The sequence below is a fragment of the Cornus florida genome, unplaced genomic scaffold (assembly GCF_030987335.1).
Source record: "Cornus florida cultivar Cherokee Brave unplaced genomic scaffold, ASM3098733v1 CherokeeBrave_3.0.0_Hap2_Chr02, whole genome shotgun sequence".
In the NCBI taxonomy this organism is placed as follows: domain Eukaryota; kingdom Viridiplantae; phylum Streptophyta; class Magnoliopsida; order Cornales; family Cornaceae; genus Cornus; species Cornus florida.
Genome location: NW_026775572.1, coordinates 35,017,654 through 35,037,073, shown reverse-complemented (window position 1 = coordinate 35,037,073; position 19,420 = coordinate 35,017,654). Strand labels below are relative to the sequence as shown.

The window sequence follows — 19,420 nt, the reverse complement described above, 5'->3', positions numbered from 1 at the left end:
TTTATTTACAAAAATACCTATAGTTTTTGTTAAAATCTTAAAAATGCCCCTACTCAATTTTTGATAATACCCAACTATATATGTGTTTTATTCAATTCCGCCTCCTCTAATACATTTCTCTGGTTTGTCACTGTACTTGTGCGGTGACTTCTGTGGGTGCAGTGTGTGTGTTTATATTACACATGTTTGCATGACAAAATGCAAGAAAGGGAAACCTGTAAGACAGGGTTAGGTCGATCGCAGCAGTAATGATCGAGGGAAAGGAGTGCATTGATGCCTTTCGAGCCAAGGACAAGCCCAACAAATTAATCAAAGAATAAGAAATGAAATTGGAGAATGGAGAGAGAGAGGGTATGTAAATATATACTAGGTGTGATTTAAGATAGTTTATGCATAATACCGGAGATAATGGTAAGCAGCAAAAGTGATGAAGTAGTGAATGTGTTCGATGAAAGCCCCCTGAAAGATGGGCCGATGACCGCGGAATAATGATACGATGATCAACAGCCACATCTCAAGGTCAATGTCCCTTCCCTTGGTTTTTTTAGTTACTACCAACTACAAAAGTCCCGCCTATTAAGCAAAGACAAACAAAATACAACAAAATGCGTCCACACAAATAGAATCAAAAAAAATCTTTTGAGGGCAATGGGTTTAGGGGACAGAATGTGTAACGTAATTAATGAGAAATTATTACGAGGTTTGAGATAATAGAAAAACTGATTTTTGACGTATTTACTGATGATGTGTCACACACATGATTATTGATCTAGAATCATGTAATAATTTTTCATAATTTAAGGCAAATTTTTATAATAGTATTTAAATTGAAACTAGTAGTATGAGAGTGTCAAATCCAACTTAATAGTAGTGGCTCCACACGACCCATTGATCATCCATTTGAAGATAAATTAATATATGGTATAGGGATCATTGGTTCTGGATCAATCACCAACTAATATCCAAGTAAATATGTCACTTTTGCAAAGGTTTTAATGAATTTTTTTCCTTACATGTCACTGACTAATATGCAAGTAAATACGTCACTTTTGCATAACTTTTAATCAATTTTTTCCTTAAATGTCAATTATTAATTAATGAATCTCTTAAGATAAATAATTCCACAACTATGTAATAATTTCTCTGATTTAAGACTATTTCAGCCCAAATAGTAATGCTCTTTGGACAAATACTACAATTATAGTGTAATGTTAAGCCAAGAGTGCAAGTCTTATTAACATATGAGTGCGAGTTAAATTTGCCACAAGAATTTTTTTTTTTGAAAGTTTTAATTTGCATGATAATGCAATGGGCTATTTGCTTTGGAGTTTTTTTTTTTAATTTCTTTTTTTCCATGGGGCTAAACAGGTATTTTAGGCAGTTAAAGGGTTGGAGCACCTTTGAAATAAATTTCTTTTAATTTTAAATTCAGTGGGCAGATTCAATGCTTCCAAACTCAATATTGACCACGACAACTACAAACAAACACAAGGAGAGAAAATTTGTTTGCACATAAGAGGAAAGATTACAGTGGAATAATTTCATTTGCATAGAAGTTAAAACAGTCTTGAACTTTAAAGAAAGCTTGAATGTTGTCTTTCGCCTCTCATTACAGTTTAGCTTCATTTTTTATCTGGCTGGATACATTTCACATATATGAACAACTGAGAATCAAACTATTAATCCCCAAAAGGAAAATAAAAACAAGGTATTGGTAGTGGTTGAACCAATCATCAGATTAGTAATCATAAACCTCAAAACAAGAAAACCATAAAATAATGGTTTTAATAAATTGAACATCAGGCATCAGTGCAACCAAGTCGAAGACTATAGGTCTGCTTCGTCTATGGCTTTCTCTATAATGTCAATGCAAAAACCCACAGATTTTTCCTGAGACATGGCCTCTGCTAGCTTTGCTCGGGCTCCTTCATGGCGACGCAATATTAGAATAGTATTGAGAACAGCCCACCTCACCTGAGAATCCGCCTTCTTCTGAGTGAAACCCAAGCTTTGGAGCAACATGTCCAACTGTTACATCAATAAAATCATTCAGTTAGTCATATAACTACTGTACATTGTATCATCCATGTCATAAGTAACTCAGCCAAAGGAACCTGTTCGTTAGCGGCCAAGAGAGGACACCAAAGTTTGATGAAATGACAAAATGATTTGCATAAGATTGTTAACAATGTGAACGAATATCAAAAGCGTGCCTAAGATTGTTGAAATTATCGTTGAATGAGAAGCTTAAAGTTTCGGTCCCTGCAATGGCGGGACAAGAATTGGATATTGTCCCTTTTTAATGTTAAACTAAATACTGTCTAAATTTACGGTGAATCAACTCTAGTGACACTGAGTCAAAGTGGATATGCTTCGAGCTGATGCATTGGGTCCTCATTTAACTTAATGAAGCGAAAATGAGTCACTTGACTCAATGAAGCAAAAATGAGTGATTTACTATGGCACCCTCAAAAAATGAGTAGACGATTGTGGCACTAACATGGCTATATGCAAAGGGACTCTGATTGAGTAAACTCTATCACATTCAAAAGCATGAACTCGCAGCTCTTTGCATTCAGCTCTCTGTTGTGACACAGATTCTTTTTAGAAAATAAGCAGAGAGGATAAGTGTAAACCTTATTGATATCAGAAAGGCCTCCCTCGGAGTATCCATGTAGAAGATACTCAGTCGCCACGCCCGCTAGCGCTATACAAGAGAATCTGTTCAGCATCTAATAAGAAGTATCCCTTCGTTAGAATTTCTTTACTTCCGACAAGATAGAATCGATAATTCATGGAGAAACATTCAATCTGCAATATCTACGTGAAGCAATGATCATGTGAAAGGAGAAATACCGTGGAGGATACTTTTCCAGCATTAACCTGCATATTATGTGAATAGCTGCACATCAAAGGACAAAGACACGTAATAAATCAAAAATTAAAATCTCTCCAAATTCTTCTACTAGACTATTTTATTTAGCAATTATCAAATAAGCTTTCATCATCAACAATTTTCAGGGTGTTAATTGTCAATCAGTAACTAATTTCCAATACCTTTGCATTTACGGGATGCCATTTTATAGTTTCAGATTTTAGCCTCAAATAAAATATTAGTGTCAGTATGGATGCAGACTGGATCATCCATACCTTGAGAAAATTGTATGTAATCGGCCTCAAAATTGAGCCAATACATCGCAATGTATGGTCCACAGTTAAAATGCAAAACCAGGAATGGTGACTCAATAACGCCTTAAATTTCATAGAGGTCTATTGTCCTCTCTTAAGGTAAAGGTACAAGTTATGAGACATGAATCAGTTAGATCTAAGCATTAAAACGAGGAACGTGCAGCAATTCAATATATTGATGCTGGCGCAGAGCAAAAACATTTATGTTGGTATATTAGCTCAGAGTTCCGTCTTTTTTAGCCTTCGGATTTCTGTTTATCTTCACCGTAAATACGCAGGATCAACCAATTATTGAAGCTTTTATTCAAATTTCTAGCTATTTATGCCTTACTGGTTCAATAAGGCATCATAGTATAGGGAGTGTAGACTACCTTCTCCATGGATATAGTGGCAACTTAACTTGTGACTATGGCATACACAAAAAGCCATCAGCTATGGTGAAAATATCTTCCATACCTTGCGACAGGTTAGAGCTACTGACAAGAACCATACATTTCCCGTGTACCAGAGAAGGTGTGGTAGGGTGCTCCTCCATAGGCTAGTTACGAGAGTATGAGGATCAACATTCTCCCAACTCCCAACCCAACCCAACAATTAACTTTTAAAAATAAAAAATAAAAAATGTAAAAGGGTCAGGGCCAAGACAACAAAAGCACAAATAATATAACAGTTACGGAAGCCTATTAGAAATGGTACTAAAATTTTGAAGAAAACTACTTCATCAAACTCAAGATCCACAAATGCAGTTCCTGCCTGAACATTGAGTGATCCTTCCTTCTTCAAAGCTTCCAGACTTGATAGCGTATACCCCTTGGGAAGAATTCCCAGCAAGTAAGCAATTAAGAAATGGCCAGCTTCATGCTGCATTAAATTTTGTGAGATGATCAATTCAAGACGAGAGATATCAGTCTCATCAAGATGTGATAATAAGCAGACCTTTTTTTTCGGTAAATAGATAATTAGCAGACTTCCATGCTGATAAAAATGTACACAGCTAAAAAGGTAACACCAAAAGTATACAGAGTTACACCTCTTTAACACATTTCAAGGTTTGGAACAATAAGTTCTTGAATGTCATCATATACATGCAAAATAATTTGCACATGATGTTTCTCTAATTATGCATTACAGAATTCTTAGTCTAATGGTGACTTGGATTCGGCAAGTCGTCTATATATTGGACTGAGTCTAATGAAAAAAAAAAAAAAATAAGGCCATTACCCAGTATTACGTCACTGTGAGGTACTAAGAGGGCTGGAATAATACAGCAGTAACATTTGACATTTACATAAGTGGTTCTTCCCAAACATAAAACCTGCATAATGTCATACTTAGCAACAGGAGCTTTTACCAGGTGATGGCCCAATTAACAGAAGAGATTGAATACATAAAGACGCATGCGCTCAGAGACACACAGATAGAGATCTTACTTGAACAACCCTATTGTGGTACTTTTGGCTAAAGGTGCGACCAATTGTATCAAGAACCAAGTTGCTGACTCCTCCATTAAACGAAACCTATGAACACGCGATATCTGAGTCAGTCATTGAAATCAAACACAAGGATTTCAACAAAAAAGAAAAAAGAAAAGAAGAAGCTCATCCCAAGTTGAACTTTCCTCATCCTTATCAGATGCAGACAGTTTGCGAGTAATTTTGTGCACCCATAGGGATTAGGCTCAACTCTAAAAAAGTTAGGGACATGATCATGAGGTTTGGCAAATCCAGTGTTTGTGTTTTTATCTATTACATGTAAAACAACTAACAATGTAATTCCAGCAGATGATCACAAAACTAGTCTTCTTCTTTTTCTTTAATATACATTCTCGGGAAAAGGTTAGGACATGGGGTAATTCATCATAGCCTTCAAAGTTCACATGCAAATAGAAGTCATAAACTATTTAAAGAAATCTACAAGATTCCAACTTTCTACATCAAGGCTACCCAAATGGTGTCCAAGGTTATTATTGGGCAAAAGGAATGTAAAGCAAACAAGATATCTCCACAACTGAATGCAAATAAGTCCGTTCGCGTTTGTGAAATATTGCCCAACTAAGGCAACATGTTTCTATAACGAAATGGATCAACAGTGAAAGTCAGATAAACATGAATAAGTTACCGAGTCTAGTGTCCCTAGAAACAACAATCCCAAGGAGAAATAGAAGATTTGTTGCGTGCTAAATCCAAACACATTCCATGCAGAAATTCCTCCTAAGACACCTGCAAGCTGCAGGTTTCTTTCTATGGAACCAAGAGTTGCATCCTCTGGCGATAGAATAGACGAAGTTTCTATTCCATTCAGTTTTAGTTCATCCAAGGTGAAGAACCTCTGGGGTACCTGTGCAGTAAATCCACTCATTCAGTATACCAAGCTCCAAGTTGTTGTAAGATAAATATCATAAATTGCGAGAAAGTGTTGGGATTTATATGCCCTGGCATAACAAATTTCTATCCGAATTATAGTGACATATGTTCTGACATATCTAAAATATTTATGACTTATATAATTGGTGAATTCAATGTATTATGTTTCGATTCACTATGAGATTGATAGTGTCCATGTAATTACAAGAAATATTTATGTATATGTATGTGATGGCAATCAATGCATGATATATAAATAGTAATTATAAATTGTTCATAGTCGGTAATTATGGATGGACTCATAATTAATTAAGACTTGAACTGGATCCGCGTTAGGTTGAGATATATTGCGAGAGCCGTCGTATGCAATTACTCCCTATCACCGTCATGGCATTTGACTCTTAAGCATGAGAAAAGTATAGACTCTTTTATTAATTAATAATTACTTTGATTTGTTCGGTGGATTCTTCGGGATCCTTAGACCGACACTTTGGGTAGTTATGTAATTAATAGTTAGAGGATTATATTTTCAATATTTGCATCATTGCTACTTGTATTTATTTTGTATTGATTATGGTTGATCACAAACTAAATTCGAAGGCCTTCGTGTGTTTTTAGACAAAATGATTTATTATATATATATTTATTTAAATTATTATTTTTGTCAAACAAATGTTTTATTGTGATCGAGCCAGAAATAATCAGAGGTACCAAAATAGATATATTAATTAAGTAATCGGATTGATGGCTTTATTTATCCGATAACTAATTATGCATAGAGGGGTCAAAGTGCAATATTGACTTAGAAGTTATTTATTATTTAATTGGAGTTCAATTAATTTCTTTTAGTGGAGTAGAAATTAATTTATGAATTAATTAAATTGGGTCCATGGACCGGGTCAATTATTAATTCGTTGTAGCCAATAAAATAATAGGCCCAATGGATTCTCACTCATAGCCCAACTTGATATTGAAATCATATTAGATTTGAGACATATGAATTAGAGATGGAGAAGGATTTGTTGTTTCCTTTTCTTTATTTTTATGTTGCCTATAAATATACATGGTCTATGTATATTTTGGTGGGTGATTTATAATGAGAGGAAAAAGGAATTTATTTTCTCTCTCTAGAAAATTAGGGTTTATGTTCTCATCTAATAAAGGCTCCCACAAGCCTAGTTTTTCAAGGTCATTCATGGAGGCTTATGAGTGATTCCTAAAGGCAAGACCATTACCAAGAAGATGGAGCTCCAAGGAGAAGGCATCTTGCTAAGGGATTTACAATAAGTGAGAACATTCACTTTAGAGGAAAGATTTAAAGGTTTACTCAGACCTTTGATGTAAGTATTCAATCCATTAATTGAATGATATATCATATTTTTATTTTTTTTGCATAAAATTTGTCTCTATGTGATGAATCAAGATCTATGAATTAAAATCCCTCAAAAAGTTTTTAAAACTAACACGTTTCCCAACAGAAAGAACATATGCGCTTATCATAGTTTATAGTGATTCATTTGCATTCTCATGTAGAAATGGTAAACTCCTAATGATGCTGCTTGAAACTGTCTCTAACCAAGCGCAAGCTCGGTGCCACCCATATATACCATAACTGGTTCACAACACATCTAAATAAGAATCTGAAAACCATGCTCTCTATAAATTATAAACCAGTACATTATAGAATGATCCAATGACTTAGGAGTTAGGACCTCATTGATTCCTAATCAAACACACATCATCAGTCATGAGCAATTCTAATTAAATTTTAGTTCCTTAAAAGAACACCAAGTAAAAAGCAATTTCTTTCTAGGGTCATTAGAACCTTCCTCAATAACACATGGGTGAAGATAATTTCATTAATCCTTAAAAAAAATTCATAGCTCAAAGGGCAATTCTAACAAAATTTTCATTTGCTTAACATTTGTGGGGGTCATTAGAGTCTTCCATAGCACACATGGGTGAAATACAATTTAATTAAAAATCCCAAATTGCAAAGCTATAAACTTCAACATTTCAAATACAAAGAACAAACATTAAAATGGGTAGCATTCGAAAAAAAAAAAAAAAAAAAAAAACTGAAGCAATCAAACTTGCCTTGCAGCACCAAAACAACGCAGACCCCCAGGTCTGGCCTGCAAATCCTTGACAAGTGAAAGTGCAGCTCTTTCACCCCTTTTTCTTAGCTCCTTGTCAACTTGTTCCAAGACTTGCCATCTTGATGACACACTGGGTTCAATCAAACTTGCAATTCTAAAACTGGGTAATCTCAGTCGTGAATGGGATGATGACAACCCTAGCCCTGCATGATAAACCACACTGCCCATACAAGGAATTTGCAATACCAAAAGAACAAATTTGGAGTACTAGAAAAACCTGTTTGCTTGCTATTTCAAAACAGTTCACATCATCGGGCGTTTGCCTCTCATTCTCAACGACTGAATAAAAGGATAATTAACATAGAAAATATGAGACTAGGGTGTGTTTGGTAGGGTTGATTTGGAGGGATAGGGTGGGAGTGTGTTGGGTAAGGTTGATTTGGAAGAATGGGGAGATAAAAGAGAAGATAGGGCCTCTCCCTCATTTGGTTTCTCACATAATTTGAGAGGGTTAATTTCACTCACATTCTTTTAGATTTGGCTGAATATTAACTTCAAATATCTTTCGATAATAATCATTCTTACTTTTTCGTTACAGAATTCGTTAAAAATATATAAAAGATATTGTTGCCCTAAATTTTTTAATCTCATCTAATCTCAATTATCAGATGGACAATACTTGCATCCAACTCAGGTTGGATGAAGTTTGTCCAACCTGGGTACATGGCCCGTTCAAGTCATGACACATGTCATAAATAATATAAAATTCTGTTGAATATTGCCCGTCAATTTTCGGATATTACCCGTTTTCTTGCCTAGCTGCCGAGTCAACTCCTCCATCTTCCCTCAGATCCGATTCTCATTTGGTGGCTATTGGCAAAGAAGCAACCGGTGTTGAGGTCGGCGGTGTAATCTGTTGTCGCCGAGGTGGCCTAAGAAGAGTATGGAAAGGATAGAGCGAGTGGTGTTGGATTGGTGGCTGTTGGAGATGAGTTGACTCGGCAGCGAGGTAGAGCCACGGCCAAATTGATGAAGACCTCATTGCCGACGGCGATGGCTTCGATTTGGGTGTAGGGTTGGTGGCCGACCATGACTACCGCCACCGTCGGTCCTCTCATCTCTCTAACCTCCTACCGCCACCCACAATCGGCCCCTCCACCACTGCTCACCCACCATACGAAACAACCATCTCCACCCCTTCCCTGCACCACCCACAATCGGCATCCCTGCGAGCTCTCTCTCTCCGTTTAGATCACACAGTTGTCAGAATCTAGGTTTAGGTTTAGACTCCATTTTGTGCTATTGATTCATCACCGAAATCCCCAAATCGAAGAACGAATCAGCCATCATCGTCTTTTGATTTGACGGCGGAATTGGCTAAATTCCCAGTAGCGGCGCTCCATTGGGTCAGGACGAGTTACCAATCAACCTTGCCGTCGTCGTCCGGTATCTCGTCACCATGGTAGGTCGTCTGCCCTGCCGCCGTCATCTCCTGTAACTGCCAGGACGCCATTTCTTGCGCCGACAGCTCACCAGTATTGGTTGTGGTGTATATATATATATATATCTGTATAAGGGTTTACTGGTTTTGGGGGTGAGAAAGATTAATGATGAAATAGGTTTTTTTTTTTTTTAATTGGGTTCACTGGTTAGGTGAGTGAAAGAAAGATGGCGTTAGATGGGTTTGTTGGCTGGGTGAGAGATAAAAGAAAGAGAAAGGAGGTCAAGAATGGTGGTGGTGGTGGCAGCGACGGAAAGATACGAGGTAGGGAGCGATCTTCTGAAAAAACAAAAAAAAATTTGTTCTGTCGGGTCAAACCCATAATTATAGCAAACAGAGGAAAAAAAGTTATAGTTTACCATATCAATCCATATCAAATTACCATATCAATCTTTGTTGCATAATTATAGCAAACAGAGGTGGTTGTGATGGCGGTGGATGGGTTTTGCAGATTCGAGCGACATATAATAAAAACAATATTTGGGTAGACATAAAACCAAAAGGTGTCATAGACTTCGGCGGCCAAGAAAGCGAGATTCTTAAACTAGAGTTGAAGATGCTGAAATAAGAGTTTAATGAGTCTTGCAGATTATGGCAATGAGATTGGTGATGGGTTAGGGCAGTGGTGGTTGTGGTGGCGGCGACGATTGGTGATGGGTTGGGATTGGGATTGTGTGGGTGGTGGCGTAACGATTGGTGATGGTGTGGGTGGTGGCTGCGACGGATGGTGATGGGTTAGGATTTGGATTGTATGGGTGAAGGCCACGGCAACTGGTGATGGGTTGGGATTGTGTGGGCAATGGTGGCAACGATAGCAATGACGGGTGCTCTGTGGTGTATATCTATGTCTATGTGTATATATATTGGTGATGGGCTGGGATTGTGTGGGCGGCGGTGATGACGGATGCTCTGTTTGTATCTATGTTTGTGTGTATATATATTGGTGATGGGCTGGAGTTGTGTGGGCAGTAGTGGCGACGACGATGGCGATGGCGGATGCTCTGTGTGTATCTATGTTTGTGTGTATCTATATATATGTGTATATCTTTATATGTAATTTGTAAATTTACAAATTTTTAGGGGTATTTTAGTCTTTTAATTTAATTATTTAGGTTGAAGATTGTTTTGACAAATTCAAAGGGTATTTAAGTCATTTTATATCGTGTCAAATTTGTTCCACTAACGGTTGAGGTGTGAGTGAAAAACAGAGCCAAAGTTAGTGATAATTATTTTCGACATATATTTGAAGGTGATATTCGGGGCAAACTTGAAGGAGTGTTAGTGAAATTAACCCAATTTGAAAAGATAGGGAGAGAAATGATAGTGGAGTAAGTGATTAATTAGTAATACCAAAAATACCCTTCACAAATTAATATACACAAAAATTATTCCATTTATGTCCCAAACAAGAATAATAATTATATTTTTTTTTTTCTGAAAGGATAGGACAGTAATTTAGTCACTACCTTTTCTTTTCTTTTCTCTCCTTTATTTTATCCAAACAAGAATAGCTATCGTTTTTTTTCTTTTCTCTCCTATCTATCCAACCACATATAGAAATTATTAGTATCATTTATTTTCTTTTCTTTTCTCTCCTAACTAATACTATCTTCCTTCTTTTTTTTTTTTTTAACCCTATCAATCCAAACACACTGAAAGTAGGGCTTGCTTGGTTCCGAATTATGAAAACTCAATAATACAAAATACATGTTTTTATAATTTTTTAAAAATAAATTTTTGTTTTGTGAATTTTTAAAGATTGTTTTCAGTAAACTAAGCAGTCCTTAAGTTGTTTTTTTTTTTTTTTTTTTTCACAAGAAATTCGGTGGTTCACTCTGCGTCCAAGGAGATTAAATCCTCACACTTCTAATTTCTAATTTAAAAGGCCTGATGTACCCCTATAGCGCTACTGTTTTAAAAATGAGATAAGATAAAAAATAATAAGAAGAAGAAGACGAAGAAGAAAGGACAAAGTGAGAAAAATATCCCTAATATTTATTTTTTGGACAAATAATATCTATATTCTTTATTTTGGTTATATAACCCCGATAATGTTGAAAAATGTGACAAATAATGGCTTAATGTCAGAAAATGACCTTTTAGAACTATTTTAAGTTAGAAAATTACTAAAACACCCTTTCGCTATCCACAAAATACTCGTTATACCTTATATATATATATATATATCACATTTTCTCTTGGCATTTCAGTCATTTTACATTTACTTAGTTTTTTTAACTTTTTAAATCAGTTACATAAGTGCATTTTAGTCTTTTAATCCCTCCACTGACAACTCTTGTTCGCTTCAAAAGTAAAGATTATGAACTTTTAAAACCATGTAAAGAGTTATATGTCATATATACATACCATAAAAATGTTTATTGTCCTCAACCCAACAATAAATATATATATCTTATTTCTTCACAAATAATTTACACCCCTATTTATCCATGTTGTCGTTAGACTTAAATCTCTATCTCACTCAAAGACTTACTTTATCCTGAACTTAAATATCAACCTTTTTTTTTAGTTTCATCAGCATTTTAATTTGAAGACTGAGGAGGTATTGAACTATAGTAGAACCGTATGATTATTAATTCTTTTAAAAAATTAATTTATTAATTAATTGAATAAACTCACACATTCACATGCCCCTTCACAGATTTAAACATTTGACCTTCTATTTAAAAAACTAGCCTACATAAGAAACAGTCTTAAGTTGATAAACACCCCAAGACAAACCAATTATAAGCGTTCATTTGAAGCTTTCAATTCGTATCAAGATTCAAATTTGTGTTCTCTTGATTGAGAGTTCAAACAATTTACCAATCCCACAAAACAACTACCCCTATAAGCAATGTTACAAAAACCTAGCAATTTTGTAATTACTTTAATTAAAAATAAATTAACAAAAACTCTTTTCAAATTTTAAAAACAGCAAAACTTTTTCTTTATCTCTCGATCACTAATTCCCAGATCGTAGTCGGTAAAAAAAAATTACAATTATATCATTTTCTAAATTTAATTACTCCATGATAGAATTTGTCACATACATACTCTAAAACTACAAACGTCACAAATCGAAAGGAAAGTACAGTACTGTCCTCCCCCTAAAAGTTGAAACTGGCAGCAGGAGTTTGCACGTGCCACTGTGTGCCTATCTCATCTTTCTTCTTATTGGCATTTTGGTAGATAGGATGTACATAAAACAACAGTTTTGTCATATCACCCCTCTGAAAGGCAAGGCCGTACACGACGGACTCCGTGTGCTGTCACGTGCCCTGCTAATATTAGTTTAAGCCCAACAAAATAAATTAGAGTAATTTGCTCTTGGGGCCCTTATCAAATTTAATTCAAAGTGAAAACTATAACCGTTAAATGCTTATCCCAGTAGCCAGGTGGCTAAAAAAAATAAAAAACCATTTAATATAAATATATTTTTAGAATTTAACAGTATTTCGTGTAGTAATTTAATGTACATCTAGCACATTGTGTCTTCTATACTACAATATTGATTAAGACAACATCGTTCTGTTTCCCATAGATGACTTACAATAACCTTTCTAGGGTTTCCAATTCGTTCTGTTTCCCATAGATGACTTACAATAACCTTTCTAGGGTTTCCAATTCATTCTCTTTCAGCTGAACATTCTTCACAAGGTAAACTTTTTCCAAAATCCCTAATCAATTTCCATATTATGCATCAACTTGTCGATTGTAGTATTTTACAGAGAACTAGACCAATGGTGGCAACTATGATTAGTTTGATAATATTGAGAATGCCATAGTGGTTTTATGAACATTTAGCTGTTTTTGAATTATTTATCTTCTTATATTTACCATCTTCTATTTATAGACAATCCTGTCTACCTTCCAGAATTTCTTATATAAATATTAGCATAAAGTTTCTACACTCTCGACACGCTACACTCTCTTCGTTACCAAGACTCAATCTGCTGAATGTCTCTCACTTTGCAATTTCCCGTTCAACAGCTATTGACTTCAGACTTAGCCTCGAACCCTGTAGAAGGATCGCTAATAGATCAACTTTAAATTAATTTTATCTTAATTTTAATTCTGAAATAACAATTTTATACCACTAAACATAACACATACGAGTACTTTTTACGGAATAATGCGAAATAACCATTCGAGAGTATAGTCAAGTCACCAAAGGGATCAATGTTGGCTCAGTGAATCATTCACCACTATAAATGCCAATCAGTCTAATTTTTACAGAACATCTACAAAAGAGAGCGAGCAAATGTAACATGACAGCCCACATTTTCTGCTTTAGCTAGACTCCCACTTCACAACATATATAGTTACTATATATATACATACATCAAGATGACTACTACTCTACATCTTTGCATTCGAACTAAAACTCGAGCATGAAATATGGGAGCATTTACACAGAGGTTTCCCCATGCAAGCACATTTTCAGGCAGCACGGGCCTGGTCACAAATTACCTCAAAGATGAGGAGTAAACAGGTTAAAGGCTTCCGATTTTTAACACCATCTGCCGGCCATGCAAGATTGAGGATCATGAGAACAGGTTACAGAGAGCACTTGATGCTCAGACGAAATCCCTGTCAAACACATGGACAGCTACTCTTAGCCCGATTTTGATTTCATTTGCGAAAATGATGATCTTGTCGAGAGTGGGAAGATGATCTCATTAAGATTGTGCCAGGATCCTTTATTGTAAACATTCTTCACAGCCTCCGCATCCTCCAGGTGGGATCTCCTACAGCAGCCCTTCCATTTGCTAACCCGAGGCTTCTTTTCAGGGTTCAATCCACTAAAACTCGCTTTGGGCGCTGCAGTGCTTGCCGTTGTCTCATTTACCTTCCTCTGCCAGCTAAAGTAGTCTTCCCACTTCATAGTCTGTAGTTTCAGAAAGTGAGTATAAATTTTAGAGTTTAGTACTGACTTGATGTACAAGCAGTTACAGGACCACAGACTAGTTTAAGAAACATCAGATAAAGAAAAAGGGAATCGAACAAATGGATTTCAATGCAGAAAAGAAGCCAAATATTTTGAACAGCATGACTAATCTATCGCAAGTTCACTATATTGTGCTCTTAAAAAAAATTTAAAAGACGCGTGGAATAAATCAATTTTTAAAATAACGACGGATAAGTGAAATAGACCTCATTCGTGGTAATATTTTTGAGACAGAGGTTAACATGAAACCCAAAGAAAACAGCTAGTATCAAAGAAACTGCGACCAGAAACAACATAAGTAGTATTTGAGTGTCGTAGAAACCCATCAACCACTGTTACAAGCCAGAAAACCATTAAGACAAAAGTTCTGAGGGGATGAACCATTCAACAATCTTGAAGTAAATTGCGATGATGAAAATTGGATATTGCAAAGAAAAATAATAACTAGAAATAATTAGTCCATGGACAAAGCAATAATGCATACACCCTAAAGTACCAACAGACGAATGCTTCCACCATTGTGTATTTTTTGACACTGAGGGAAAGGAATGGTTTTGACCATACCAACTGATTTGCTTTCCAGCAATTCCAAACAGAAATTTGTATTCAAGCAATGTTAAAAAATATATATATGTAAGAAGGAAAGAAAGAAAGAAAGAAAGAAAGAAAAAATTATCATTATTCTTATTTAAAAAAGAATAAGTATTAAGTTAAAATGTACACAAGCTGGTGTGTCAAGTGTCAACCACTGAGAAATTACTTTAGAAAGGAAACTACAACAGAGACCAATTTAGGTCAAGATATTTCCTTAAGTGTTCAAGATACATTATCACCCTTCAATTATCTTGAACACTTGAGGAAATATTATGACAGTCATAATAAACTGTGCATGTTATCAAGAAACTAACTTGTAGAAGTCGAGTTCCTTCAAGTGCGGGTGAGGGGGGGACTTGATAAGAATCAACAAGTATATGAAGTGGAAAGAAAGAATTTTTTTTAGAAAAAAAAGAAAAAGAAAAAGAAAGGAAGAAAAGAAGAAAGAAAGAAAGACAAATCCTACGTGGTTTACAGCTGAACTGATGGGGAAAAAATATTAGGTTTTTCCTGACTGTGTAAGCGGAAAAATAAGATATTTCATAAATATGGGTACTTCGCTAATTTTTCCAAATTAAGCGTAATTTTAGAAAATCTCAATCAACAAAATCAGATATTTTGTAAAAAGGGGTACTTGTGTTGACTATGATTTTTCAAAGACAAGAACTGTTGAATTAGGGGGTGAGATTCTCTCACTCTTCAGTGGGGCTCCTGAAAGCCTCAGTGAGATTCAAATTTCAAAGTATAACCTTCTCTTTCTTCTTAACTTCAATTTCCAACACTACTATGCATAGTAGATAGCCACAACCAGCCCTTTAGTCACCCTAATCTAATTGCCAAAACCTTTGTGCTTTATCATGTAATCCTAATCCTATTACCCAACTTTCTGTTCCTAAACCTTTATTTTTGCTGCTACCCAATTACTGAGAAGCTCTTCTTCAATTTTTTTTATTTTTTTTTAATTTTTTTTATGTCAAACGACTCAAACCCAAATTAGCCTTAAACCACGGCCAAATTAATCCTTATACCATTTCTAACCATTGATCTTACCAGCTCATCCAAAAATCCTATATATAAAAATCCTAGCCCACCATTATTTGATTGTAGGTAGCCCTAGTTCTCCTTACTTAAGGTTTTGTCCTACATCTAGAATGGGTTATCGAGTCTTCAACATATTCTTTTACATCAATGGCATGAGCAGCAACTATTCAGGTGTTAGTTGAGAACACTCCTGAACAACCACTTCATTCATCCTGTTCTAAGTAAGATTAAAGAGAATAACATGAGAAACTAGGACAGGCAGAAGAACTAAATTATATGAAATTGAGACAAGGGAAAAGTGGCCGGATGAATCTCAGCAAGAGTCAAGAGATGCTGTAGTGAGGAAGTAAAGAGACACTACTACAAGTTCCTCGTGACACAATACATGATTAAAACATTTTAAATGACGTTTTTCCCATGAGTTATCTTCTTGAAGTAACATGTTCCCATCATTTTGAAACTCACATAACATCAAATATGCCAAAAAAAAACCAATTTTCCATTGAAATATATTGTTCAGAAATTTTACAAGGAGATGAACAATATGTTACATAAGTCCAAAACATGGAAAGGCCATCAGAAATTCATTCTTCCAAACAAAATACTATAGGCCACATGAAAAAAAAAAAGTCTTTGGCAGAAAGCTAAATAGAGTACTCACCTGTACAACATGCGGAGCCAAACTATGGAATGAATTTTCAATGCCATAATAAACTGCAAAGAGAAACTAAGGAAATAAACATCCATTTTTCAGCTCTCATAGGCTACTCAGCCGCCAACTACAAGATGTTATATACAAATAAAATGCACCTGTTAGAATGTATATAACTTTTAATTCTTTCAACCGACCAGCAATAAGCAACCCGATGCCTACTGTTCCATATAAACAAAGAAGGAGATGCCTGCATAAGACTAAAGAAACACTTACTACAAATAGATATAAGGATCAAAATGGATGCAGCATATTGCTGTATTACTCAAAGGTGGAGAGGACCAAACAATTCGGTTAGATGGTGCAAACACCAAATGCGCACTTGCGGATTGGGTTTACACCCTCCACAATTGTGAAGTCCAAAATTGGAAATTCCACATTGACAAACTTTATTTAAAAACTGATATCTAAAATCCTACATTCAGTTTTTCCCCTTCTGTTTTCACAAAATATTTCAACTAATGGGGATGCATAGGCAACCTGAAGTTGATGTTTAAAACCTTGTTTGGTGACCCATTCATTACTGTTACAAATTACAATTACTATGCTAGTTTTAACATTAGATTAAAAATAAGTGGATCCATTTGTTAAAAAAATAAAAAATTAAAGTCCTAAATATGGATCATTTTTTAAGCATAAGAACAGAAGTACACAAAGGGCAAGTCAGTAGATCCAATTAATACCCATTTTGCTAACTTGAAATATAACAATTGCTGCTAACAGTGATAAATCTTACCAAAGAAGAAAAGCCATGAAGTATCGGGTGTTTCGCTCCCCTATGCAATTATTCTGTAGCAAATGAAAAAAATACAGAACTTTGAGGAGAAAAAGAAAATGTTAAATATACACCACCTAAAAATCTAATTCCACACAAACAAAAAGAATGGAGTAAGAAAAAGCGAACCATCCATCCGCAATGATGGTCAAACCGAGCAACACACCGATCACATATTCTGCAGTGCTTGGACCTAGCAGGTCTGAATCAACTGGTAAATCCCATCAGGGTATATTATAAGGGTGAATTTTAAATATTCTTACTACCAAACCCATGAACTCACTTTAAAATCTTGCAAGTTGAACATTCTTTCTCCAAAAAGATGATATTATCGTAAGGATAGGCAGAAAGATATTGAGAAACATTCTCAGCATTCACAGTTCCTGGATCAGAAAAGCAAACCAACAGAAAGAGTAGAATACCCACACCAACCGCCAAAAAGCTTGTGTACCTGCAAGAAGATACGGCGTCCAATGAGATTCAAAAAGATATTTAATAGAAGAGAACCTTACAAAGTGTGAGGGAGTTAATATATGCAGTGGTTGATGTTGTACCTATGAACTCCACTTAGATAATACCCAGGAATATAGCAAAAGCATGTCTTCGCAATAATGTAATAATAAGCTCCATTAATTGCCAGATATATGATCTACAACAAAAGACGTGATATAAATTATTAACAGCATGCCAACCCAATTTCTTTTAAGAAAAGGAAACCTTTATTAGACATATTTCAAGTCAATTTTTTGTATCTTAAAAATTGGGATTTAAGGAGCACCAACACTTGGACACACACAAGCACCTGATAGACAAACCTAAATCCATGTAAATAGGTCGTATGTGTAAAGGGATAGAGAAAAGTGTGAGTAACTTTCTGTTTCATTAGTGCAGTTGTGAGGTAATTACGGTGTGTTCTTTTCTCTCTATGGATTGGTGAAGATGATGCCTCAGTATCCCGTCTGGAAGTTGGAAAGGTAGCCATGTTTAGAGGAAGGCAAGCAAGTTGTGGATGCCAGCTCTACTTAGCATTGTGTTGAATACATAGAATGAAAGGAATAGGAAGCCCTTTTAAGGGTGTGGAAGTGTTTATGCAATTCTAAAGTTTTTGTGGCTTACACAATCGGCTTCATTGTCTGTAGATGAGCTCAATTTACAATCTTATGTCCAACAAAGGGTCATAAGTTCATTTATCCAGTGTGGTCCCTGGGACCTGATATTTGGCATTATTTGCACAAAGTGACTGCTCTCAACTGCCTAACAAGCTGAGCATTTTAACAATACACCATGCAGTTGTCCCTAATCTTATGTCAAATACAAAATGGTGATAAAATCAATTTTCAAGAGAAAAAATGACCCAGCAGGACAACTAACAGGTGAACCCTAGCTGTCCAAATTAACCCAAAAAGTACCCCAAAAAAAAATAATAAAAAAAAGGGCACGAAAAATCGAAACCAATCATCTCACTAACTTTTGGGTTATGTGCAGGGACGGACCTATTAAGGGATCAGTGGGGGCAGCCGCCCCCATTCTTTTATTTACAAAAATACATATAATTTTTGTTACAATCTTAAAAACGTCCCCACTCAATTTTTAATAATACCCAACTATAAATGCGTCCGCCTCCTCTCATACAATTCTCTGGTCTGTCACTGGACTTATGTGGTGACTTAAGTAGATACAGTGTATATACATATATATTACACATATGTATGCATGACAAAATGTAAGAAAGTGAAACCTGTAAGATAGGGTTGGGTCGATCGCAGCAGTAATGCTTGAGGGAAAGGAGTGCATTGATGCCTTTAGAGCCGAGGACAAGCCCAACAAATCTCCTATAATAAATGTATAGTATGAAATTAATCAAAGAATAAGAAATGAAATTGGAGAATGGAGAGAGAGAGGGTATGTAAATATATACTAGGTGTAATTTAAGATAGTTTATGCATAATACCGGAGATAATGGTAAGCACCAAAAGTGATGAAGTAGTGAATGTGTTCGATGAAAGTCCCCTGAAAGATGGGCCGATGATGGCAGAATAATGATACCATGATCAACAGCGTGAGCAGGCCATGGCACACAAGAATTCAGTATCCTACCTCCATGACACATACAGATAAATTGAGAAGAGAGAAGAGAGAGTGGTCTTCCTGATATTGTTGCCCTGAAAAACTTCATCTCAAGGTCAATGTCCCTT

The 19,420-nt window shown here is 35.6% G+C and overlaps 1 protein-coding gene and 1 pseudogene across 1 annotated transcript; both read right to left on the bottom strand.

The window, feature by feature from the left end:
• Positions 1 to 1,140: 1,140 nt before the first annotated feature.
• On the bottom strand, positions 1,141 to 7,917 carry LOC132294673 (uncharacterized). Its single transcript, XM_059792607.1, has 7 exons — positions 7,646 to 7,917; positions 5,308 to 5,526; positions 4,620 to 4,706; positions 3,904 to 4,050; positions 2,857 to 2,883; positions 2,637 to 2,732; positions 1,141 to 2,028 (listed from the first exon to the last, which is right to left on the bottom strand). The coding sequence occupies exons 1-7, from the start codon at positions 7,877 to 7,879 to the stop codon at positions 1,828 to 1,830; spliced, it is 1,011 nt and encodes a 336-aa protein (XP_059648590.1). The 5' UTR covers positions 7,880 to 7,917; the 3' UTR covers positions 1,141 to 1,827.
• A 5,500-nt stretch (positions 7,918 to 13,417) lies between these two features.
• LOC132286474 (probable protein S-acyltransferase 17) lies at positions 13,418 to 19,328 on the bottom strand (annotated as a pseudogene).
• Between the last annotated feature and the right edge of the window lie 92 nt (positions 19,329 to 19,420).

Excerpts from the sequence above, each read along its gene's own strand:
- LOC132294673 (XM_059792607.1), bottom strand. The coding sequence starts at position 7,879 with ATGGGCAGTGTGGTTTATCATGCAGGGCTAGGGTTGTCATCATCCCAT. Across the intron at positions 4,707-5,307 it reads TTCTAGGGACACTAGACTCG|GTTTCGTTTAATGGAGGAGT; the intron begins GTAACTTATTCA and ends GCGTGTTCATAG. Across the intron at positions 2,733-2,856 it reads CTGGAAAAGTATCCTCCACG|ATGCTGAACAGATTCTCTTG; the intron begins GTATTTCTCCTT and ends ACTTCTTATTAG.